At 37.8% G+C, this 27,469-nt stretch overlaps 1 protein-coding gene across 1 annotated transcript in view; it reads right to left on the bottom strand.

The window, feature by feature from the left end:
* ELL2 (elongation factor for RNA polymerase II 2) overlaps window positions 1–27,469 on the bottom strand; it is a 70,125-nt gene that overhangs the window by 16,148 nt on the left and 26,508 nt on the right. Inside the window, exons 3-5 of the mRNA XM_044265259.1 lie at window positions 12,469–12,590; window positions 7,779–7,942; window positions 280–539 (exon numbers count right to left, since the gene is read on the bottom strand). Coding sequence (XP_044121194.1) covers window positions 280–539; window positions 7,779–7,942; window positions 12,469–12,590 — 546 coding nt within the window. The remainder of the gene's footprint in view (window positions 1–279; window positions 540–7,778; window positions 7,943–12,468; window positions 12,591–27,469) is intronic.

The raw sequence follows: 27,469 nt of genomic DNA, 5'->3' as shown, positions 1-27,469 counted from the left end.
GATTTTATTTATTTGACAGAGAGAGATCACAAGTAGGCAGAGAGGCAAGCAGAGAGAGAGAGAGAGAGAAAGAGAGAGAGAGAGAGAGAGAGGAGGAAGCAGGCTCCCTGCCAAGCAGAGAGTCCGATGCAGGACTCGATCCCAGAACCCTGAGATCATGACCTGAGCTGAAGGCAGAGGCTTAACCTACTGAGCCACCCAGGCACCCCACAAGAAGCCTTCTTACATGAGCTTCTCAACAAGAAAGTACATGGAAGGAACTCTCTCCAGGTGTCTCACCTGCTGTAGAATTGCTCCGAGGGAGTTCTTGTCTTTTTGATTGACACCATCTTTCTGCAGTCGAGCCAGCAGCTCAGGTTTCTTATAGGCCTTCAGTGCCAGTAAGTGAATCACTCTGTCCCTGTATGGCCGCTGAGAAACACTGCTGCTGCCATGTGTCTTTCGAATCGTATTTGCAGGGTTCATGGGGGTTGACCGTTTCCTCTCGGGTACTGCATCTGAAACAGCTTGAGGTGCTTTCCGAATCTGCACTCTTTTCCCTAAAGTCCAGTGGAAATGACACTGTTACACATTTGCAGTTAAGAACATTAATGAGCATCTCCGTTTCCTTAACTCTGATTTAGGTACTTCTTAATTTCTGGAGGGAATTAAGGCCTTTTAATTTCAGTTTTTACTTTAAAGAGAACTACAAACAGAAAGCATTTTGAATAAATGGCCTAAAATTATGGATTTGAAATTGTTTTGATAGAACTATTTACTGGAATAAATATGCATATGGAATTATTCTGGTCACTTAGCTACATATGGTACATTAGTGACACACTGTAGCAACAGACTGGAAATTTTAAGGTCATAGGTAGTTCATGTTAAGTGGAAATTTAATAATTTGTGTTTACCTGTGCTGTTTACTGAACTTATCTACATATTATATGTCATTTCTTTGGCAGACAGAATATAGCAAATGTGAAACATGAGAAATACCTGTTGGCTCTCACTGAGACCATACTTTTGGCTGAGCTGGGGAATTATCTTAATCTCACAGATTCAGGAACCACGAAAAGGGGGTCCAGGCATAATCTGGGATTCAGAAGGACAGCCACTAGACATTTTCCTTTTCAATAGGCCGTACCAAATTTTAGAAGTCAAAAACCAAAATCAAAACTAACCAAACTAAAAACAATCTAAGAGGGCCAGACAAGCAGGCATTTCCACTGCAAGGCTGAGGGTACACAGGTGAATTAGAGCAACAGAAAAATGGTAAAAAGGAGGCCTTCACATCATTCCTGCCAGGCAAGTGCCATGTGGTAATTAACCCACTTTCTGCTTAAACTTAACATTGGTAAGTGGCACGTGGCTACTTCTAGAAAGTATCTCTGGGCTGAAGTGACCTGGATACTGCATGCCCAGAGCCATCAGGACATAGATGATCACTGACAAAACCAGAAAAAAAAAAAAATTGGAATGATACTGTAGAAGACCCTCATTTTATAATTTCTGAGGTGAAATCTTTTAGCACCTTTAGTACACTCTAAACCTCCAACTCTGTGCCCTCTGGTCAATGGGTGGGGAGAACTGGTGATGACATGCAGTGTGGGGCAAGTGCATTAGGAACAAGACTAACAACTAGAAACAGTGGGTAATTCAGAGCAGTATCTTAAGTGCTATGGTCTGGTCTGGTCTGGTGTGAAAACAGCTTAACCGGGCAGGAGCTTTAATAATAATCTGTCCATACTGGGGTCCTGAGGCCTAGCCAGAGGGGCTGTCTACACAATCCTGCCTACGAATAAAGGAGAAAGGACAGATATCTCACTGACTCTTGTATTTCTCTACTGTCTGGACGCAATGAGTTATTAATCAAAATATTAATCAAAATATTTTATTTATCAAAATATCAAAATATTGCACAACAAAGGAACTCAACATTAAAGAACACTGCCCAGTAATAGGAAAAGCTATTAAAGGTGTGATTAAAGTTTTAGAGATAGATCTGGTTTCTGTATTTTTATTAATGTAGAGATAGCTTACCCTAGTGCCAGATGGGCAGGGAACTAATATTTACCATGAAACAATTAAGTGGTGGTGGTGGAGACACTGTGCTAAGATCTTTACACACACTAAGTCTGTAACCTGATGAAACAGCCATGGTCACTCACAGCAGTCTCACATGGCACAGGTGAGAAAACTGAGGCTTTCTTTCTTTTCTTTTTTTTTAATATTTTATTTATTTATTTGACAGAGTGAGATCACGAGTAGGCAGAGAGGAAGGCAGAGAGAGAGGGGGAAGCAGGCTCCCTGCAGAGCAGAGAGCCAGATGCGGGGCTCGATCCCAAGACCCTGAGTTCATGACCTGAGCCGAAGGCAGAGGCTTTAACCCACTAAGCCACCCAGGTGCCCCAAAACTGAGGCTTTCAAGGAGATAAACTCAAATGGTCTAAAGTGCTCACTCAGCACTTAGAATGTTCTGTTATTAGTACGTGACTTTTCTTACATGTGTTTCTTTGTAGGAAAGGTTTTATGAACAAATGCCTCATGTCGGCCATTGCTTCCTGTTAGGTTAAGCTCCATTATGCGTAGGCTGTAGCCACTTTGTTGACTAGCGGACTTTGAATCAGCATTTGATGACTAGCAAAGTGTCAAAGTGAATGGCAGTGAGAGAACAAGTAAACAGCAGAGGAGCCAGAATCAATGTGGTGTGTATGTCCCCACATTGCGAGGATGCCAGTGTCTGAAGAAACTCCGAAATTTCTAATGTGGCAACTGCACACCCTCCAATCTACCACTTCTCAGTTGTAACAGTATCAACAAACAGTACTTTCCTTGAAATTTTAATAGGAATTTGTGGGGGGGAAAAAAGTCAGGGTCACAAAAGTTTAGGAAACGCTATGAATTCCACACTCTCCCCCTTGAAACCTGTTTAGCTTACACTTACTTCCCCAAACAAAGCTGGAGCCCTCCCAACCACTCTTCTCTAGGTTGGGGGAGTAGACAGTGAGTTTTTTAGCTAAGCTCACATGTACCATGATTGATCGTTTAGAATGAATTCAAGCCAGTAAGGAAGGCAAATAAAATAAAAACAAAAAGCCACAGTACTACCAGTGTGTACCAGGCTGCCCTACCTCCTCTGTATGTCTGACCCACCTCTGATCCTCAAGTCTCTGGAGAGCCCCAAGGTCTCCTGAGTTTACCACCACTCCTCCCTGAAGCAAGCATAGGGCAGACAAATAAGGGAGGCTCATTTTGCCCCTGAAAGGGGTATGATGTTTGACAAGAAATTAGAATCTGGTCAGGGATATGACAGTAGTGGAGTCTCACCTGGGGCCTAAAGCTAGGCTGTTACTAATACATGAATTTCCTACCCCCAGTACATTCCTTTACTGTTATCTCATTTTTCCTTTACTCATTCCCCCCCCCTCCCTTTTTTTAATGTAAGCTCTATCCAACTTCGGACTTGAACTCAGGACCCTGAGATCAAGAGTTGCATGCTCAACTTACTGAGCCACCCAGATGCCCCACTCTCATTTTTCCTTTAAACAGCCAGTTGTGGGAGTAACCCACTTCTTTTAAATGCTGACAGAGCAATCCAGACACACTGAGTCCCTGAGTTTTATGTAAAGATCACTTGCTTGCTGCCTCCCCATCAGTCTGTGCCTATTCAGCCAAGAAGAAGTCCTCTGGTTTAACATAAGACAGGCTACAGATGAAGAAAACATCAGTGCCCTAAGTAGTTATGGAACTGAGATGCTAAAGAAAAAAAATAGAAAAAAAAGTAAAGCAAGAAAATAGGAGGTTCAAAGTTGGCAGAAGAAAGGCTTTATTTTTATTTTTTCACATTTGCCTCAGAAAAGCCCTTTTAATAAAGCCTGTGGGAGAACCTAATTCTCTTCCTAGACTCAACTGCTAATCAATTCCCTGGGCTCCTTATATAAACAGCAGCAGTGGGTCTGACGGAGTTGTGTAATCTGGGACTATATCTGAACTGCTGTTTCATAACAAGGAGTCCACTTCTAGCGTCTCCATTTAATATGAGATTGTAGAAGTATTTATCCCTCTGTCTAGTGGTTCTGATTAAACGTTCTGAAAGGAAGGTGTTAAATCAGTACATCAGAAAGAGAGCATAAGCTATAGATGTCTTCTGCAGTGGTTTTTCTGTTCTGTGGAACCTGACTAGAAGCCCTGGCAACACCAACCCAATGCTTTAAAAAAACACTGGCAGAATCTTGATGATGGGGGTGACTGTCATGATTAAATATGTAATCCACTGCAGTGGAAACCATCTCCACCATTTGGCACTTATGCTCTTTTGTTTCAAAAGGTTTATTATCCAAATATATATATATATATATATATACACACACACATAATGGTCACAAAATTTAGAACGACAAAGGACCTTTGATGTGACCCAGTTCAAATACACCTTATCTAATAATTGAGAACATTAAGGTCCATAGATGTTAAATGATTTGTCTAAGGTCATTTAAACATGTATCAACTCATTATAAATAAGGAGAATGGGGCAGTAGTTGGGAAAATTGGAGAAAGAATTCTAGAAATTATACTGGTTGGGTTATTTTATACATTTAAATAAATATTAGCATGTATTAAAAATTTACAATTCAATAAAATTCCAGAATTTAGGTAAAAATCAGTGAGCAGATATACTGATAAAATGGAGCAGTGGTTCCATCAAGTGATTCTTGAGGGTTTTTTTTCTTCTTTTTTTAAAACAAAGTGAAATGATTGTAACACAACAGTGCTCACCACTGATATAAATTTCATGACTAGAAGCATAAATATTCTGAAGAAATAATGATGTTTCCTAGGTTAAAGGCTCTTCTGCTCTTCTCCAGGCAAAATAAGTTGTTTTTTGTTTTGTTTTGTTTTGAGTCTACAAGAGGGGCTCAAAAGCTTCTATTCCTGGGTGACTTGGCCAGGTGACCCAAAGGAGTCACAAGAGGGCTTGTGCCCTAATTCAGCTGCCAAAGGTCTGGCCTGACATTATGCCAGCACAACCCCTCAGTGAGACCAGCATTATAGCATTATTCCCATTTGTCCTCCATCCAGGCTGACACTCTCGAGAGAAGCCTTGTTCTGCAGGTACTTCTAAGGTGGTGAAGGTGAGCTTCGGGCATTATTTTATATGATATATTCAATTATGAACTGAAGAGGTATCTCTTATTGTCTTATGAAAATAACACAACTTGTTAAGGGGCCAAATCCATATCATTTGCTATCTGTTGATACCAACAAGATGATATGTAAGATGGAGAGGTAATCATAACCTCCCTTACGGGGTGGTTTTGAGATCTAGAGGAGGAACTGCATGTAAAGTGCTAACCAGTGTCTTGTGCGCAGCAAGCACTCTAGAATACTAATATTCTGGTAATATTAGTACCGAAGGGTGAATGAGTACATTTGAAAGAAATGAGTGAGTCAGATAGTTCTGAAGTACTAAAAGAGCAGGAAGATACAAACAGAGCCACCTAAAAGGAAAGAAATATGGTAAAGGTCTAGCAATGGATAAGATTAAAATCAAAAGGTCAAAACATACTGTAACAAAGCACTGTAAAAAAATCAAGCACTTAAGGTTTGAATTCTGAGCTGAAGAGATGGAGGCAGTCCAGAGGAGAGCAATAAAAATAATTAAAAGGTTGGGATACAGCCATCTTAAGAAAAGTTAAAAGGAGCTGGGGTTATACGACCCAAAGTATAAAGGCTGAAGAGGTTATCGACAAGACTGAAGACCAGAGAACGCTGTACCGTGCTAGCGAGTGGCCAGGGCACAGAGGACCCAGCAGAGTGGGGTGTGCAGCCTGGTAGGGTCACTGCAGAGCTCTGTGGGGGCAAATGTATGTGTGCGCAGAGGGAGGCCAGCCTGTCTGAGAACGGCATGGATGTACTCTGGCTCAAATTTAAACTTTAGATAACCTCAAATTTTACGTGGTCACTCCTAAAAAATGTAAATAAGTTATCTGTAGTGCCTGTAAGAAAATTCAAAAGTTTGAAAATTCCTGCACTTTAGGAATAGTATGAGTTATGTGATTCTGGGGGGTGTCAAGTCTGCCATGTAACATGCTGTGCAGATAAACTGCACCTGACCCTATCAAAACAAACATACACACAAACCGAGGGGACACCCATGGATCATTCAATGGAAACGTACAGTGATCACTGCTGATCTGCAAACTTTGGAATAAATCAAGGTGAAGTTTTTCAGCCAAGAGGCAAAAAAAAAAAAAAAAAAAAAAAAACATTTTGGTGGTTTTTTTTTTTTTTAAGATTTTATTTATTTATTTGACAGAGATCACAAGTAGGCAGAGAGGCAGGCAGAGAGAGATTGGAGGAAGGGAGGAAGCAGGCTCCCTGCCGAGCAGAGAGCCAGAAGTGGGGCTTAATCCCAGGACCCTGGGATCATGACCTGAGCCGAAGGCTGAGGCTTTAACCCACTGAGCCACCCAGGCACCCTATTTTGGTGGTTTACTCTTCTAGTCCTTTCTCAAACACACCAGCTTGCCTCACTGTTTATAAAACAGTGATACTGTACAGCGTAAAAGAATACTTTCAAAGCAACAGGGACAGCAAAGTTATGGCAGATCTTGTGTGTTTTTAAAAACAATTTGAGATTTAGCCTACTAAAGAGAAAGTTAAGTTATGAGAAAGTGTAAGTCATGAGAATAAAGAGAAAGGAGGTTGGAAGTTGTTACCTCACTCAGCAGGAAAGGGAAGGTGAAAAATCTCACTGCTGGTAACTTACTGGGTTGGGACTGCGCCCCATGGGTACGGATACCTGGGGGAGCCATGAATTGTTGTTAAACCAAACTAAATGTATCTAAGCTAAGCACCAAGTCCCAGGAGCACTGGCTTTGTTCCAAAGAAATACTTATTAAAGACACCAGTGGAGATTCTCAAAGCTGAATGTACTATAGCTGGGTCAGCAATGGGAAAATACAGAAGTAAAATTATACCAAACCATGGAAAGATGTTGATGAAAGAATCTGGTTATTCATGAGACTGTTTTTGTGTGCATTTACATTTCTAAATTTCTATCTTTTCATCATTTACTTATGATGACTTATGTTATTAAATTGACCAAAGCCTCAAAGAGCTCATCTTCACTCTTGATAATTCTTCCTATTACTGTTAATAGTCATGGACAATCAACTCTTAAAAAATTTATTAGGGCTACTGCTCATAAAGGAGAGACTCGTCTTGCTGATCCGGTCTTACTTCTTCAGTCTGATGGATATTTGAATGAGCTGATGATAAAGATGATGGGGTGGGCAGCCTCTTAATTAATGGATAGATGAGGATGAGAATCCATGAATGATATCACAATTGAGGTACCCAAAAGGCATCACCCTTATGCTTTGCTATAAGCATATTTTATATTTTGCAATAAAAATTCCGTGTGCAAAGATCCTCTGAAATTCTACTAATAGGTTTTACTGTAAAAATAATCCTACAAAAATGCCAAAGAAAACCTATACTGTCCATAATTGTAATGATATCCAGTGTCCAAGAATACACAACAGTACCACTATTGCAACCTCACATAGTAAAGTAACATGACCAGACCCCAGTATTGTAAAATAATAACAGATAGCTGACAAAGGATTCGGGATTTATGAAAGAAGTAAAACTTTTCGACCATTATTATTATTCAAAATGTTCTGTAAACTAATTCTGTGTTAACATTAGGTTAATATTACCAGTATTTACCTATAGTGGTCTTGAATTATTCCAATCAATCTGAGAAGGAAAACGATATCTATACAAACCTACATATGGTCCACCAGGTTTGATAACTTTTGTGCTTCGGTTGCGGGATTCCTCCTCTGCCTGGGTCATTCTTTCTCGTGTCATCTGATACGAGTCGTTTGTTGCACACACTGTAATTTTATCTTGTATAAATCCCAGACAATTGAGCTGGGAGGCTCCAGAGCTGTCAAGTAAGATGGTGGCTTTGTTAGAGATGTCCCTCATTTTGCAGAACAAAGGCAAGTGAAAAATGTATAATTTTAAAATCAGTAGCCCAAATAATGGCCTTGCAATCTGGAAATAACTAATATTAATAATCTGACGTGCTGAAATTCAAAATATTTAAATTCTTTTCCTTCATTTCATATCACATTTTATTCATATTTTGAATAGAATGGGTAAAATGAACTCTCAGAGACCAAATCTGTAAAATTCTGAAAATAATTAGTATTTGTATTGAAGACCAGAGGAGTCTCAATGAGCACTGAAGTTTTACTTTCATTTTATAAAAAATTTTCTACCACTGATATGAAAAATGTTTAAAGTTTTCTTTTGGAGTAACCATAATATGCATACTTTAGAAATGACTAGAAGAAACAGACCCACTATGATGTTTTAATTTTTAATGAGATAATTCATTTTAAGGCCAAAATATTGCTGAACATTGGGATTTATTATTAGCCCAAATATTCTAAACATTTGTAGTCTTTTATTTGCTATTTTGTTAAATCTCTACATAAGATGACCTATTTGTGTGACAAATATCGAAGAAAATACTGGACAAGAAATTTTTGTAAATCTTTTTTGAAAAACTTTTATTTAAAAAAAAATCATGAAAATTAACTTTGGCCTGGAAGATGGCTCCATTTCAAAGTATTATGCTAACATTAGGAGATCTTGGTAGCAGTTACACTGGTATTTTATTCATATATTTATTTTAAAGATTTTATTTATTTATTTGAGAGTGAGAGACTGAGCAAGAGAGAGAGCATGAACAGGGGCAGAGGAAGAGGGAGAAGCTGACTCCCCGCTGAGCAGGGAGCCTGACACAGGGTTCAATTCCAGGACCCTGGGGTCACAGGTAGACACTTAAAGAACTAAGACGCTTAACAAACTAAGGTACCCAGATGCCCTTATGTTGGTATTTTAAAAAGAAATTACTATGGCCTTAAAACAGACTGGAATATAGAAGTAACGAAAATGTCACTATACCTCTGCTACTCTATTTCCAAACTAGCTTTGTTATGAGGCTAAGAATAGGGTTGACAAAATTTCTGTAAATTCCTAATAACTGTACAAATGCTATTTAAGAAAACAAACCAGTTTACTCATCTCATAAATATTTATTAGGCAGGGACTGCACACCAGGCAATATGGGAGGGTCAGACTGAGACAAGGGCAAAGACAGATGTGGCCCCTCATTCAAGAAGCTGTCTAATGGGTGACAAGCACTCTGGAATTTATGACACAGTGTGACAAATGGCAGGGAGGCAGGGAATCCCTAGGAAGGTACTTCACTTGGATTGTGGGCAAGACTAAAACTTCCTGCAGGAAGTGATGCTGAAGGTGATCTACAGGGATGTTTACAGTGTGTGTATGTGTGTGGAAGCAGGGGAGGATAGAAGTGTTCTGGGAGGAGAACCAACCTGTGTGGGGCCCAGGGGAAGCAAAAGTTTTCAGTTTGGCCAAAGAAAGCTGGAAAGGACAGTTACAGAGGAGACTGAAGAGGGCACGAAAAGTCCATCATACAGGGCTCTGGAGGATTTTAGACTCTGTCCCAAGAAAAAGAGAGACTGAAAACAGGGGAGAGAAAATACTTAATTTGTACTTGAAAAGGTCAATCTGATGAAGAAGGGACTGGGAGGTAGGGGGCACAAAAGTGAAAGCAGGAGACCATTCAGGAGGCTACTGAAGGGTTACTGGCAAGGAGCGAGAGCTTGAACTACTGTGAGGCAGTGTGAATGCAGAATAGTAAACACATTCCAGACACAGTGAGGAGGTAGAATTGACAGGGTTTGATAAGTGATTAGCCACAGGTGGAGACAGACAAGTTAAAGATAATACCAAGGCTACTAGGTGTACCTGTATGAATGCTGCAAGACGAGTGAAGGGAAGGATGGAGGAAGGCTTAACCCATAAGGGGAAGTGGGATGGAGGAGGAGGAAAAGTGGTAAGAAGAGACTACAGTTTGAAGTTTTGGTGGGAGGAAATTAGCATCTCCCCCACAAATTACTTATTAAGTAATTTAAATAGTGAGAATAAGCTAAACCTTTGCCAATCACAATGAAGTTAAAGCTTATACCATTCAAAGTCAAGAAAACATCTTTCCACTAAACAAAATAGAGCCAAAACCCTGTTTTAGCTATTTTGTTTGTTTAGCAAGAAGAGACTCCCTGGAATTGTCTACTCATCCATTTTCAACTGAGTTACCATAAAAGAACCTTAAGAGTACCTTAAATACTCTGACATATAAGCATTTGGCGTTTGACATGTAAGCATTCCTAGAGCCTTTCTCTAGCCTAGCTCAGTTTCCTACAGTAGACTGTGTATTACTCTACGGGGCCGTCTGCCCTGAACCAGGTATTTCTAAGAGGCCTGTGAATGGACAGATTTAAGGAATTTTTGAAAGGTAATTTTAACCTTGGGATTTCCTCCATTTTAGATATGATAAAAGTGACCTTCAGGGAGAATCTGAACTACAGTAGACACAAGAACCATGGGAAAAATAAAAATTCAATTGAATAGAAAAGGTGGAATGAAATTATTTAAAAACAACAACAACAACAACAAACTTGCTTGCCAGGGAGAACTGAGAGTTTCAGGGCTTTTGTTTTCATAGTGGCAATTTCAATTTATACCCATGCAAGACCATTTTATAAAGCACCTTAAATCATACATTTATAGTTGGATCATACTTTTATAAAACACACTTGGCTTGTACTAATGTATTTGCCCCAATTTTCTCACAATAACGGTTTCATTTTTCTTGCTGCATCATGTAGCATTTTGTAAGTGACTTTAAATCCTTTTCCAAACAAGGAAGGTAGGAATAAACACACAGGGTGTTTATGATCTAAGGGAGAAACCCATTACCTATGGTGCTATCACTGGTTTTGAAGACGGGACTGTTTTCTCAATAAAATTCCTAATGGGACGTAGTTCAATTTGAGGTCTAACTGCTTTCACTATAATAAAGTAATTCTCTAAAGACAAGCATTCTAAGTGAAAGCACCACAATTTGAAATTGGTGTGCTCTATGGTATGTAAAGAACACTGGTCTGGGAGTTAGGAGGGCCCAGTTTTTATTCAGCCTTGTCACCAACTCACCAGCTGGATAACTATGAATATGTCATCTGTGCAATGAAGGGGCTGAACTACACAATCACCAGAGACCCTCATACTTGATGCTTTTGTAATCTTCTGCAGTGCTGTCCCACATCACTTTCTACAATTGTGAAAATGTTTTGTATCTGTGCTGTGCATTATGATAGCTGCTAACCACATGGCTACTGAGCCTATAATATGTGGTAAATGTGAATGAAGAAATTTTAAATTCTATTTCACTTTTATCAACTGAAATGTAAACAGCCACATATGGCCAGTAGCTAACACAGTGGATAGTACAGAAAAGTCTATATGATCTACAATACACAATATATACCAAGAAACATAAGTTTAGGCGTGTGTAACTTTTAAAAAGCAAAATTAACATTAACTCAGGAAAATGGCACATTAAGATAGAACAGAAACTTATTTAGTCACCCTAAATGTGAGTAGAAATTCAGAACTCTTTCAGTGAAGTGTCTTATTTTGTATCTCTGCCTCCCATGCTCCCTTGCAACACAGTTTTCCTTTCCTTTCTCCCACATACAGCAAGTGCTTACACAGTTTCAAGTACTGCACAGATGAAAGATAGGGACGCATCATGGCCTGGGACACTTTGGGCCCATTTCAGTGTTCTCAGGATGTTGGGGGTTCTAAGGCCTTGTCTTTATCCAGGGGCAGAACAAACTCCCCCTACTCAAGGGGCCCATTCTTTAATCAGAAACAACCACAGCAAAGACAAGTCAAACAAGTAGCTTATTGTTTACAGAGGACCTAAGTAGATAAGTGTTCCATGGTACCCTGGGATGTGGGTGTATAGTCTTGTCTTCCTCCCTCCTTTTTTTGTTGGTTTTTTTTTTTCCCTTTAAAATTAGAAGTTACTGCTCTACTGGGGTTAACTTTTAGTTTCCATTATGCTGCAGCATAAAAATTTCTGAAAATCTATCTTAAAACAAGGCTTGCACAGGGAAGAAAGAAAGGGATATACAAGATACATGTATTTTTTTTACTCCTTTACTCTGGAGTGTGAATGTTGAGTATATAATAAGGCACTCTTATTTAAATACAGTGAATAAAAACTTTTAAAAAATTCTTAAACTTGTCTTTAATTAAAAACAAAACAAAACATTTTTTATAGATAAAAAAAATCTGTATCTTAAAAGTTCTTGAGGGCAACAACCTTAAAATTTTTATGATTATATCCCACAGTGACAAATATAACTGTTAGCACATAGTAGGTACTCAATATTTCTTAATAAAAGAACTCTATAATTCAATTCATAAACATTTATGGAATAACTACTATACATTTTTTTGTTTAAGTGAAAAAAAAAAACCTCAAAGAAAAATTATTCTCCCTTCAGCATTATCTTGAAACATACTTACCTGGAGAATGTTTGCTGGATGCAGTCAAAGCTGCCCTGAGGGTTGTCTTTACCCACATTTGACAAATAGAAGTTAAAGGTATGCGCTTCATTGGGGGGATCATTTTTAGGAATTTTGACAAGCTAAAGGTAGGGAAAAAGAGAAACATCTCAAATTATATATTTGACAAACAATGATCTGATGACTGACTTAACTGTTTTTCAAGTGACACTCATTTTATAGGCAACCCCTCTTGAGCATTTCAATTACCAAATCATTGAAGGAATCAAGCATGTATGCCTAAAAATCAAATCACTCATTTCCATGTTCTACCGTTATGTGTCAATAATCACTTCTGATCAATAGTTTAAAGAGGAAACCTCTTCATTTCAAACTAGCAAATGATTCTAGTTCACACAAAAGAGTTATTAGTGAATTTTCTAAAAAGTAAAAAGCTTTTCCTCTTTAGAGCTACACAAGGTTCTGTCTCTGGCTGGCATGCCCCCCTCCCCACCCCCACCACTGAATAGTTTCTAGATATTTAAATGATGTCTGGGATAGAGACTACATCCTAAACTTCATCCTCTTATCATTTTCATTTTTGCTTCTCTGAGTACAGTTTTGGAGATGACTAGCAACATAAGGTGAATGCCATAGTTACATTCATAGCAAAATGCGGAGGGGTATTTCTTCATGCCTTAAGATTCTCCTACCCTCATATTTACAGAATAGGGTCAACAACCTGGAGAGAGGATTCTGTGGACTCTAAGGCTGAGCCCATTACAATACTGTGGAAAAGGCAAAATTTTTTATTTTTTATTTTTTTTTAAGAATTTATTTATTTATTTGACAGAGAGAGATCACAAGTAGGCAGAGAGTCAGGCAGAGAGAGAAGGGGAAGCAGGCTCCCTGCTGAGCAGTGAGCCCGATGCGGGACTCGATGCCAGGACACTGAGATCACGACCTGAGCCAAAGGCAGCGGCCCAATCCATTGAGCCACCCAGGCTCCCCAAGGCAAATGTTTTTTATGCTCTTATTCAAGGTCTAGTTTTTCTATATCAAAAGTGAAAGGATGGGTTGCTCTAGATCACAGAGCCCCTGTATTAGGCACATTTTCCTGGTACATAGTAGGGTCTCACTAAACATCTATGAACAAATGAACTGAAAACTTCTCACTGTCTTTCAATGGTTCCACCCTTTGCAGCTCCTAAGACCTTTCTCCCCTTGGGTTTGCAGGGGCTACCATGGTTTTAGGTGGAAATTATGAAAAGGATTCACTGGCGAGAATATAAAATATGACTTCCTGCTTTCCAGCCCCCAAATACACAGTCTTAGCAATTCAGGAGATGAGTAGGAAGTGGGGGGGAATGTTTCCCAGTTCTCATTCTTTCCCCACCAAATCTGCCCCTTCCATTATGGTAAGGTGAAGATTCAGAACTAACTGGTTGCCAGACAGACAGACAGATATTCATGAATGTGCTAGTAAGCATAAACATGTGTCACTTCTGCTTGGTCAGGAAGGACACCCTGCAAGCAACTCAGACTTGCTCACTAAAACACACCAAGCTTCTGACCTAAGAAGAGAATTTTGTTTGAAACTACCAAGCTACCAATTCTACAACTCCCTGCCACCCCACAAAAACCGAAACAAAAAAGTAAAGAAAGGCAAGAAGGGAGATAATTTGCAAAGTCTAGTGCACAGCAGACATGTAATAAATGTTGAAGGAATGAATGAGGTACGAGGAAGTCAAAGAAAAACATCTTACTTATATGGGGTAGAAATAAATCAAAGAAAACAACTTTTCAGAGGAGATTCAGAAAATGCATGTAAAGTTTGAAAGGTCAAATTTTACCAAAGATGTTGAGTATTACATTACTATACTCCAAGAGCGTCCGCTGTCTGTGAATTTAAACTATCTCTGACTCCTTCTTTTAAATTAGTTTCAAATTGCTAGGGTGATAAGTTTCTACACTTATTATCTACTTTATAAATTATACCTTTTTTGTTCCCTAAAGTTACTTTGATTTCTCAAATTTCGCCCTAGTTCTAAAGTGCTGGAACTTTGTGAGAAAGTCTTAATTTACTCTGGGAGGACTCATCAGGCTGTATTACTGGGTGTGCAAAGTGAATGCCTAGTTGGCACACATACAATGGTGAAACAGAATGCTGTGTTTTACTTCTTAATTCTGTGTAGGTACAGGAGAGCAGGAGCCAAAGGAATGCTGTGTGAGATACAAGGGAACAAAAAGTCCATCCTCAGGCTCTGAGTGTCACAGCACTCACGGACATTTATTTGTCTGCTTTTATAAAGAGTAGCAGGGTTCTGCTGCTAGAGAAGGAATGTGCTCTGTAGTTAAAGCCTCCTTGAAGACTCAGGAGAGAAGGTGGACAGGTAAAGACAGTGTGAACACTTGAATGGAATCCTTTCCTGCTCTAACTCACTTAACTTCCATTTTCCTTCCCCCTTAACCCTCACACAGAGCTGTGGAGCCTGGGCAGGGAGATTTTCACAGTGGTGACAGGCTCATCTGCAGGCTGGGCTCTGGTTTTACTTGAGGTCTGAAGTCCTCGTTCCTGTGCAGCTCAGGTCTAGGAAATGCAGAAGTACTTCACCCAGCAAAGTATGGAAGACTGTCCCTTTCAGGAGATTCTAAATCGCATTTTTAAAAAGTGGAATCATAGAGTTTTTTCTATTTTTATTTTTAAGAGTGACTAGACTTTTTACTCAAATTCTGTAAATGTTTGGTATTCTTTCACTAAAAACTTTTAATTATAGGAATTCTCAAGCTCAGACATATACTAAACAGAGCACTTCACGGTAGCTCTTATCAAACCTTTATAATTATTAAATGTAGATTTTTTTTCCTTTCTCATCCTCTAAACTGTGATTCTTCTGAAGTAATGCTTATACTTTTTAAGGTGAAAAATTATCTTCCTATACATTTCAAAAAATTTTAAACACACACAGTGTCTTGTTAAATCTGGAAAGTTCAAAATACAAAAATATCTGGTATGCATTACTGTGCACACTACTCAAAGTAACAGGGTCTTGCCTGATGGTGGACACTGAAGGTTTTCATATTCTCTTTCAAAGTGTCTGGGAATAGAAAACAAACCAACCAACCAATCCTACAGTCATTTAAAAAATATCACAAACCAAATAGGAAAGAATCCGATTAAAAAGAAAGTTAAAAAGAAAAGCACACAAAACCCATGCCATATCTCCACAGAAGTGTTTGGAAGCATGTGTTACACATAGATCAGAACAGCTGCTCTCAACAAGGGGAAGTTTTGCCTCCAGGGACATTTGATCTGGGTGGGTGCTTCTGGCACCTCCTGGAGGGGAGAGATACTGTCCAACACTCTCTAGTGTGCAGGACAGCCCCCACAACGAAGGACTACCATGACATTCTAAAATGTCAGTAGGGCCAAGGTTGAGAAACTATTGATCAGAAATAGATGTGGGTTGGGGCGCCTGGGTGGCTAAGTGGGTTGAAGCCTCTGCCTTCATTCAGCTCAGGTCATGATCCCAGGGTCCTGGGATCAAGCCCCAGGTCATGGGGCTCTCTGCTTAGCAGGGAGCTTGTCCCCCACCCCCCCACCCCCGGCCTCTCTCTGCCTACTTGTGATTTCTGTCTGTCAAATAAACAAATAAAAAGAAAAGAAAAGAAGAGAAATAGACATAGGTCAATCTCAAAATAGACCGAGAATTCCGACTTCAGTGATTTCTGAATATTAATGAAGTAGAAGGAAAAACAGTATCTTAAAAAAAAAAAAAAAAGTCCCAATTAAAGTACCTACTGCAAATGAATTTCTGCAATTTCCAAATGTCATGAGGTCAACAAATAAGCAAATAACCAAAACAAAAACATAATGAAAAGTAGGAAGGGAGATAATTTGGGACCCAAAGGTGAATCTTGATGTATATTATAGTATTTCTTCCAGCTGTGGAGCTGCAGTGGGGTTGGAGGTTAAGGTATGATGACAAAACAGAGTTTTGGGTTTCTGTGTCACCTTTCCTCAGTGGTTTTCAGAGCAGCACCAATGCAGATGGTACAGCCTGGCTTAATCTCGGGCTTTTCCTATAAAAGATCTCAGAACAAGGTGTTGCCAAGCAACTTTTACATCTTTAATATCTCAAAAGCTTAAATTATACTGTCTATAGATTTAGTATGCCTCATCTCCTGCATGTAGTATAAATTAGATACAAATTTTATTTGTATCAAAAATTATGCTCTAAAGAATGAAAAGGATGTAGGAAAGAGCTCTTATGTTCACAGCTGGTAAATCTGCCTAACAGTTTGGTCCCCATGGGCAGTAAAGCAAGAGACTTAATGAAAAGAGCAGGTTGTGTAATGACAATTAGGGCAGGTGGGGGTGGGTAAGTGGGAACTTCAGAACTAAACTATGGGGTACCCCCTAGTGGACCAGAGCCTCTGGGACTGTTAAAGGCCACAGCTACAGTGGGACTCAAGACCCTGCCAAACCTAGAGCCATTTCAGAGACTAGACTTTCAGGGGAACTTGGGGATACTTATCACTCCTCTCTCTGATATATAGGAGCCTACCGCACAGCTTGTCTAGATAGTGAACCAGTAGTTAGTTCTTTATTTCAGAATGGTTACAGAGCATTTTCTTATGAACTGGCCTTTAAATTTAGGAAATATGAAGGGGTGGGGGAATGAATATGAAATGACTATTACTGGGAGCCCTAGCGTCAGCTTCTGGGGAATGAGGAAAAGAAATACTGAAGTCTGATTTAGAAACAATCTTGGAAGGGCATCCGTTTGTGTGACAGGAACTTCTCAATTTTAATTATAGTATTGTAGGCTTTTCCTGTAGGTCAATGGAATGCCATTATATTTAGGGACACATGGTCTACTTGAAATTTTTAGCTAAATGCCTAAAGAATATTACCTAAAAAAATTATCGAAGACTATGATTCCAAATGGTTTCTTATTTAAGACAAATAATATAAAAATATGCCACCATATTCTGGGCAATTGGAAAAGTAGATTTTAATTTTCATTCCAAAAATGGGGGGCTAAAAATCAAAGGCTTGGAACCACAATCTATAGCCTACCTTCCAAATTCCAGTCTGTCTCTGATAAAAAGCTACAAAGTTTCAGAAAACTTCCAGACATTTATAATTAACATAAACACTGTATACCAAGATGTTTAAGTCATAACTTCTAATTATTCTGAGATACAAGCTCAGGCATACAGCAATGGAATACTGTCTAAAAGGTCATTTCAACATCAAGTAACAGCCCCCTATTTAGGGCAAAGATGTAGGGCAGTAACAAAATGTGCACACAGCTGCAAATTTTCATACAGATATGCTAACATCTGCTTAAAAGCCACTGGTACTTTACAGCAGAGGTTTCTTATCTTTGAGTACTCTGTATTCAATACTGGATTAAGGTACACGCTAGATTAAAAACAGGACCATCATGGTTTTTTTTTTTTTTTTTTTTTGCATTTATTTAAAACGAATGAATGCTTTGTTCTTTTGTGGGTATTAACAAATGATTTAAACTTTTCCAACCTTGGTGATTATAAATGCTCAGTAAGATGCTCATGGCCCAGCAGTAACACAGTTAGATACACCTCTTGGGTGATTAAAGCAAACCCATAGTTCTGGCAGGCCCTTTCAGATCAAATTAGTTGAATTTCTTCATTTTATAGATTAGGAAAACAGAGACACTCGATTGCTCAAGATTATGACTATTTAAAATTGCAACCCCTGTACTCCTGACCCCCTGACCCTGCTCCATGTTTGTCTAAAACACTTAGTAACTGTACTACCTACAGATTATGTTTACTGTCTTTCTCCTCTGACCAGAGTATAATCCTTGGAAGGACAGAGGCTTCTCTCTAGTTTGTTCCCTGAATATATCATCAACATTTCAAATAGTGGGTGCCATGAAATACTCCATACATGTTTGTTGAATGAATGAAAATGCTGACTAATGCCTGAGCCAGGACTAGAACCAAAGTATCTGCTTTTTTTTCCACCAGTATTTCCAAAGCATGCTGAAAATTTTCCTTCCGTGAGAAGGTTCTATCCTGAAATAAATTTGGGAAATGCCAGGTTAAAATAATAACTATCTTTGCTTTGTAGGCCCTTTCATATTGAATAATAGTTTCCCATTTTATAAAACCTCAGAACCTACCTCCTCCATTTCTCTAGTATCTTAGGGGACTAGCCGGTCTTTTAATACTATATTACTAATATTTCTATTATTTCCTTATATATAATCTATATGCCTTAGCTAAGATTTAAAAAAAAAATTGCTACCAACATTTAAACATTAGGATTCTCTGTTGTTTTTAAACCCTTTCTAAAAGAATTTTAATGATTCTATGATTTCCTAAAAACCTAGAAAATTCAGTTTAGCTACAGAAATGTATTTGCATGTACAGTTCCAGAGTTAAGGGGCAGAATGAATAATCTAGAATCAGAATAGAAAACAGAAACTTCAACCTGAAACCCACAAGTCCTATTTTTCAAACCAGAGAGGCAGTTATGACTTTAGGCCTAAGATTATGGGTTAGGGGAAGGAAAAAAAGCCTGTCAGATCAACCCAGATGTGAAAACCAACACCTGGGTGGATATGGGGGAGTAGGGAGGGGAGGGTCTCGTTCACTGGCAATAGAAAACGTATTAGGGAAATCAGTAACAGCTAAATATTCCTACTGACATGGAATAGCAGGGGTTGGAGAAGATCCCATGCATACTAGATAACATCTGAAATACTCACATGATAGATACTGTACTGAGGAGAGTAGTGCAAAATGCTAAATTTATCTAGCACAAAGAGAAATATTTGGCAGTTATCCAAAAAATTCAGGCCATGTAACAATTAATATGAATAATTCAGGACAAAATAAATCCATTTATTTCCTTCATTCTTGCTCTATGTCAAGATGTTACAGAAAAAAATAAAGTAGAATAGTTTTCCTTGTATTTTTTCATATAGCTGCTTCAGATCCAGTATTAGAATTTCTTTAAAAGTTCTCGATGAAAGGGTAGAGTAGGCCAATATTGAGCTTCCTTGGTTCTATTACTTCTGTGGGATAGTCTTTTTTTTTCTCCCTTTTTTCTTAAGATTTTATTTACTTATCTGAGAAACAGCGAGAGAGAAAGAGAACAAGCAGGGGGAGGGGAAGAGGAAGAGGGAGCAACAGGCTCCCAGCTCAGCAGGGAGCCTGATGTGGGACTCATCCCAAAACCTTGGAATCATGACCTGAGCTAAAGGCAGACACTTAACCAACTGAGCCACCTGCGCCCCTGTGGCATACAGTCTTACTAGAAAAATCTTTCCTGAGAATTGCATTCTCATCTCTAACATATTCTTTTAAATTTATTGCCACCTTGGGGAAAATACCATTGACAGGAACTTTTCAAAACTAATTTTAATTGGTTACAAGTAAGCAACAACATATTAATTGAGTGCCTACTATGTCTACATTTCTGTGACACAATAATGAACAAAAGCTACAAAGATCCCTGCCATTACAGCACGTATGTATAGAAATCCAGGAACGAGACAATGGTGGGTTGGATCAGGAGATAGGGAGAAGTGGAGGGATTCAGGATATATTTTGCAGATAGATACAGCAGGATTCCTAGATATACTGAGTGTGAGGAATGAAAAAGAGAGAGAAATCAAGGATGACACCAAGGTGTTTTTCCCTGGAAGAATGGAACTGTTTTAGAGTATGAGTGTGCATGTGTCTGTGTATATGTATATTCATATACACATGTATGGTATCTTTTGATATATGATGAGTACCTTAATATAACCCAATTCATATTATCTAGGTGCACTAAAATACAACTGACCAGTGCTGGTTTCACCAACTAAAAAGAGGCTTCAAACTGAGTTTTGTTATGACTCATTTTAGTAGCTTCATGGTTAAAAATTTAGAACAGACCAGGTGGCTGGGTATAGTTGGGTGGTAGCCGATTACTTCCAAGAAGAACGGGGGGATGACAGTTATTGGCAGGGGGAAGATGCAAACAATAGGTACTGGAGATACTGTATGAAGGAAAAGGTATACAGACTATGCAGCATAACAGAATAGAAAATTTAGATTTAAAAATGACTAAAAAATTGAGAAATGTCAAAGAAGCTTTTAGAAGAAAAGTGAGAGAATCTAGGTTTTTTCAAACTTCATGGCTGGGCTAATCCAAAAGTCTTTCTTTGGCAGCAAAAACTAAAATCTCCCACTGAGTTCCAGAATTCTTATCATAAAACTGCTTTTCATTTTCCTCTTATTAACCAGTCCCTTCTAATATTTAAATATATTCCACAGAATCAGTGCTTATGTATAAAAGAATTCTCATCTTATCCCTAAATCTGCCCACCTTCCCACAATGTTTATCTCCCAGTTAATAAACCACCCTTTATCTAGTTACTGAGGTTATTGGCAGCCTAGGGAGTCAACCTTGACTCTTCTCACTCTCACGCCACCCCACGTCCCTCAATATCCAGATAATCACAAGGCACACTGCTTTCACTTCTTAAATGATCTCTCAAATATATGTCCTCATCTCTGTCCTCTTCTTTGGCTCAATATCACCTTTTGCTTGGACAACTTGTCTTTCAGCCTCCACTTTCCTCCGTTTTCGAGCTCCTTCTTTAACGATTTGGCTGCCAAAGCTAGTTTCATAAAATGCCAGTCTGACCTTGTCATTTCCAAGCATCATTCATTTCTTCATGATTCTCTCCTACCACTCATCTACCACCCAGTCTAAGCTCCTTAATAGGACATATGAGGTTCCTTCCCAACAGACCTGGCCCTCATTCTCCACCTTTTATTTGATGTCCCCACTTCTTGCCTTGGCTTGTGCTAACTTACCCTTTATTTAAGACTCAGCTCAGGAGCAGTTCTCTCAGGGAGTCTTTCCTTCTCCAGTGTGGTGAAGTTTCAAGCTCCTTTTCTGAGTCTCCACAAACCCCTGGGCTCACCTTTAGTGCTGTCTTTACTATACCACATGCTAAAGTACTTGCTTATGTATCTTCTGCCTCTCTAGTTAGTTAGAGGGGCAAGGATCACGGTCTTACTTCCATATGTATCTGGAACACAACAGATACCTAACAAATATTTGTTGGATCATTCTCACTTGGTACTAGATCACATTCATTTAGATGAAGCCTTATGCCAGGGAGACTAAAAAATTAGAGAAGTATCTGAAATAGATCACTATAGCCTGTGGAAAACCAGAGCTCCCCGGAGCACACAAAAATAAATAACAAAATGAAAGAAGGAAAACAAAGAAGTCCCCACAGCTGCATGCTATGTGGTACAAACATCAGGATGAGAAAATTTCTGACCTCTCTTGTACTATGTTTAGCCCTGAAACCCAGGCCAAGTGGCTGCCTGGATTTGTGGAACTTAAATTTACATTATACATTTTTCTTTCTAAAAAGTATCTTCATCTTTATTAAAATACTCACAGAATACTCTGTCCTTACCAAATTCCATTTGAAAATATGACTGTCTTTAAGACCATTTTGCATTTTAAAGAACTTAGGGAGACCGCACTAATTCTAAGTTTAGTAATTGTCTTGGTCAAGTAGAAAGCAGAATTTTGTTTAAAAAAAAAAAAAAAAAAAAAAGATTTGTTTCTCAGAAACAAAGCCCAAACCTGAATTCTATAAGGAAAAAAAAAAGAAAAGAAAAGAAAAGAAAGAAACTTAAACGTAAATGTTATTTTCCAAATTCATCGCCAATCTTCTCTCCTTTTTGCTCTCCTGGAGTCTTAAGGAAAAAGCACTTTTTGCAAATGTCAGGAGGAACTGATGCCCAAATGTGAGTGAGAATAGAATTCATGCGTGGCCATCACCAACAGTTGTATAAGTCTAGAGGAGGCTGGTACTTAGCAGATGTGAATCCTCAACATCAATATAAACTGCTAATAGTGGCCAACGCCCCGAATTTCACGGAACACATGGTTTTATCCCAAACCAATCGATGTTACCGTGAAAGCTCATTAAGTTCAAAAACATAAACAATATCAAAGTCTGAGGACTATTTTCATGTAGATTTGGAAGTATTTTCAACTCTTAATTCTCTCTTTTTCAACGCCAAGAATAATCATTTTTTTCTTTTTTAAAGCTAAATCTTTTTCAGGATAATCTTATGGGGAAACCCACCAGGTATTACAGGCAGAGTCAGCATTGCTCTGGTTGAGGAAAGGAATGATGAAGGACTGGGACTGCTGAAGCAGCCACTGTGGTGACATCACAGAATCCCCAGGCTCTGGGGACCCAAGACACAAAACCAAGGCTCTATGCCAAGGAAAGAAAAACAGCAACAAGATGTAGAACAGTTGGGGGCTATAATCTTATTAATTAAATTTTAGTCACATCTTTAATGACATTACAATAGAGTGTACAAAATATGAACTCTTATGTGCCATTTTTTGAAGAGAATTAGTGCCAAATATTTGGAGGATACGAAAGATAAAAAATGGTATTCTGCTTCTTTGTTTTCTTTGCTTTTTAAAATGTTTTATTATTGGATCCCTTTGTATTTCCAGTTGTAAGGTGGATTTCCTCAAGTTTTTGAGAAGTGAAAAGTGGAACTCTTTTACACACAGAGCAAAAGGAAATAGTGCCAACAGTGTATCTAGTGTGCTACATAACCAGTTCCGGAGGATGCTGCCCAGTTTCCGACTTGGTTCTGGATTCTACCATCTGTGTTACCTTGGGCAAATAACTTAACCTTATTAATCCCTAGTTTCCTCATCAGCAAAATGGGGATAACGATATTCACCTAACAGGACTGCTGTTAAATTTAAAGAAATAACCCTTCTAAAGGTGACTGGCACAATGTACGGCCCATAGTGTGTGCCCCAAAATGTTCGCTCTGGTGATGTAAAGACACTACTTGGGGGAGCTCCAGCTCTGATTTTAGTTTGTTTGATGCAAACACATATGTAATGATGTATTTGATTTTTGAAGTAATTTTCGAACGGCAGAGACATGTAATAATTGTCCTGTGGATCATCAAAAGCTGATAATACTGAGAGGAAAAAAGCTGACAATACTTATTTTGAATCTTCGGTATTTACAAAAGTAAGAGACTAGAAACCTTCAAGGTCAAATTTTAGCATTAGCTTAAATATAAATCAGAGAAACTCTCTGGGAAAACAAACAGCCAAAAAGACTAGCAGTATTTCTAAATGTTTCAAACTCAAAGTACAGAGAAATTAGGTACAAGAACAAATCAGCTACAAGTATCCATGGAAGGCTGAAAAATTACAGATGCCTGCTGCTACCCTAGAAGGGGAGCAAACAGTGCTTCCCTAGTGCCCTCTCTGTTAAAAATATGCTGCCTTCAGAGCCCTAGATACTAGCTACAGCACAACAAAGAAACAAACAGAATTAAGAGGTCTCATGAACACAAGGATTTTGTTACTTGAAAGCTTACAATATTCATAAATTCAAACAGTATTTTAAAGTTTGTAGGGATTTTTAGTGTCAAATCTATGCGAAGCCCTAAAAAGGAATAAAACCTATATAGTATTTTAATTTTTATGGATCTCTTCCTAAACACCTACCCTGAAAATGCATTTCTGATATGAGGTCCAATTCATAAAATTTAGTTCTGTTCAATCTGCATAAGTCAAATTCATGTGCTAATTTTCTTCGGGACTCTAAAGGAAGTAAAATTATTTAACATGTAAAGCTATTGATACACTACTGATATATACTGTGCATCAAGAGCTAAATTAGAAACTGCAGCTCTGATTTCTTAGAGACTTAGCAGTCTAATGTAAATAAGAGGACCTGTCAAGGCTCTTAGATAATTTGAGATAATTTGATTTATAATTTTAAGAAATACAGGTTTAAAAAGATTCATTTTTAAGGACAGTATGTTCGAGCTATTGGCAAAGCCATCAAACCGGCCTTCAAGTAAAGAAAGGGCAAAGACTTACCCTTTGCCATGGACAATGGACAATTAATGACTCTATCTGGGTAATTTACAGCACAAAATTGTTGCTTAATTATCTTCTAGCTAGTTATGTAATTCTGCTAAGAGGCAGAACCACACACTGTAAGTTCCTCTAGAGCACTGAAACCATATCAAAGAGCAAAATATTTTTATCCCCTTGCCAATAATTTACTGCACTGCCCCCTAAAAAAAAGATAATTCATATAAGCAGATTTCATGAAAATCTTGCAAAATATTCTTTTAAGGAAGACCAGCATCCAAAGACGAGAGAGGAAACTCAAAAACACTAAATTACTATGACCATCAGCAGTGGTAAAGAGAAATGGCAAAATAGTAAGATATATACAAAGAGAAATAAGAGTAATTATTTTAATAAGTTAGAGGAATAGAGTAGTTACTTCAAAGAAGGTCTTTGAATTACTAAAATAAAAACTTCTGCCCACTATATTGGGAAAAATACATAATTAAATGAAAAACTCAAACCACTCCTAGCAATATCAATGGAGACAGTAAACATGACAATACTTCAACAATGTCTTAAATGCTTTTTACCTATGCCAGATATTATCAAGCAAATCACAATGTCAAACAGTTTTTAAACATTAGCAAATGATTTTATTTATTTATTTTTTGAAATTAAGAAAAACATGTATTCAGTATTGGCCAGGGAAAAATACGGGTACTTTCAAACAGCTGTCGAAATAAACAGCAGAGGCCTTCTGAGGGTGGAGGAGAGCATGGGGGAACAGCAACAGTTATAAAAAAATTTAAAAGCATTCATATTTTGACCTAGTAATTCCACATCTAGGAATCTAGCCTGAAGAAATCATTAGAAATTAAATAAAGATTTACACACAAGATTTACTGTTCACTGTTACACAGAAACTATGTAAGTAATAGGAGGATTACTAAAGAAAAAGGCAGAATATAAAAAAGCAATAAGTACGCTTATTTAAATTTAAAAAATGTGTTTAAAAATGTATTTGTGAATATGAAAAAAAAAGAGGAGAAATCCAACAATACTAGCTGGTTTTCATTGCTAAGACATTTATTCATCTTTGTCCTCGTATGTATTTTACATACATTTCTATAATGTACATTCATTAGTTTTCCAATCAAAAACAACAGACAGCTTTAAAAAATAATTAGATTTTAAATTATCACTATAACATTGGCCTTTCATGACTCAATCACCTTAATTTTTTTTTTTAATTACAAGTTTTTTGCTTTGTTTGGTTTGGTTTGGTTTTTTACAGAATCAGAAATTGTGAAACATAAGACCATCCAAAGTTAATCCTGTATTCATAATTATCTTATGCTTCAAGTTCTCTATGAAGGAACAGAAACACTACCTTAAAAAAAAAAAAAATACCAAGCATCCCTAGAACAAAGCTTTTCTTTACAGCCAAATATAAATTTTTTAAATAGCTGTGGAAATAAAGTCAGCATCATCTTACTGTTCAGTGGAAATGGAACACATCAAATGCCACCCCTTATTTCTAGTCTGTGAAGACTGACTTTCATGAATTAACTAGCACAATTAGATTAAGAGAAAACTAAAAGGCATTCAGATTAGTCAAATAATTTCTTGGTATTGATTTGTAGAGTATTACCACATTTGTAAATATGTCTGTGCCTTACATTCTCAGTCTAAAATATCCCCAATATAGCTTACTGAATTATTATTAACCACTAAGCATTTTAAGATTGTCCCTTTTCTATGGCTAATTAAGTACCAACCCTCGTACTGTGGGCCCAACTTAGTTAGCCTTAATCAGTTTTATGCATTCTGAATTTCATTACCTATAAATCCCTAAGAATTTTAACTTTTTAAATTCAGCTGACTACTACTTTCATTCCCATAATTTGTCCTTTTTAGAGTAGACCCATTCCTGGGGCACATCACAATACCACTGCTTCAAAATGTCAACTGTTTACTCAAAATGAAAAGTGGCCTTTCCTCTCATATCCTTGTTAACACCAGTAACTCTGCTTGTGCCTTCCTTCCAATGGGGAGAAAGATCACAGATGGGGAGAAAACTTTCTTTCTCCATTGATAGATGACAAAGCAGCTCTATCAAGTCTTTGACTAGCAAGATATTTAGCTCGTGTCTAGCTCTAGATAACTTCTTAAGACCTGCCTTCTCTATTTTCACTGTCCACCTATTTTTTTTCAACCTTAATATTTAGCCTTTCTCTTAGATTCTTTACATATTTAAACTTGGCATCTCAAAACATTTACATGTACAGAGCAATCAGGAATGGAGACCAACAAATAAATACGTAAAAAAATCTCATACAGATTACCAGCAATGACATTTTGGTCTAGAGCATTTCATATTTACTTTGTAGGTTTATATTTGTGTTTCTATATATTTTCTAAAATTAGTATAATGGTATATATATCTCCTTTACCTACTGATTAATTAGGGAGATGAAATGACAGTTTTAAAAGTTTCTTACCTAAAGGGACAGTCTTGTCATTTACCACTTATATATTCTCTTATACCTACCAGGAAAGTAATATAGCTCTTTAGACATATCTAGAATAACATGACCTATACTTAATTTTTGGTATTTTATTTTGGTAATTTTTTGTTGCTACCATAAATGAGATCATTTTTACACTGAAACACTAACTGATAGTGCTTAAGGAAGCCAGTTATTTTTAAAAAATTATACTTATCATTTATTGGGCATGTTCCATATGCCAACACATTTCCAAGCTCTAACATTTAAGACTTTGGCCTATGTGTTTTGACTTTAGATCGAAGATATAGCCAAAGAAGTGGTCTAGCAAACAACAATAATTTTAAAATCCGCACTCATATACATGTCTTCTTACCAGCTACCACAGATGAACTTTCTCTGCTCCTGTCTAAAGCCAGTCTCTTATCAGATACTATTTCTCCAACCTACTCAGGGACATTGCTCCAGCAAATCTTTCCCTCTCTCCTACATTATCAGTTTTTGCTTTCTACTGGGATCATACTCCCATCAATTAAAAAATATCCTGTTTTTTGGGGCAACTGGGTGGCTCAGTCTGTTAAAT

The sequence above is a fragment of the Neovison vison genome, chromosome 1 (genome assembly GCF_020171115.1).
Source record: "Neovison vison isolate M4711 chromosome 1, ASM_NN_V1, whole genome shotgun sequence".
NCBI classification, from domain to species: domain Eukaryota; kingdom Metazoa; phylum Chordata; class Mammalia; order Carnivora; family Mustelidae; genus Neogale; species Neogale vison.
The sequence above is the reverse complement of the archived record's forward strand: the minus strand, read 5'-3'. Positions and strand labels throughout refer to the sequence as shown.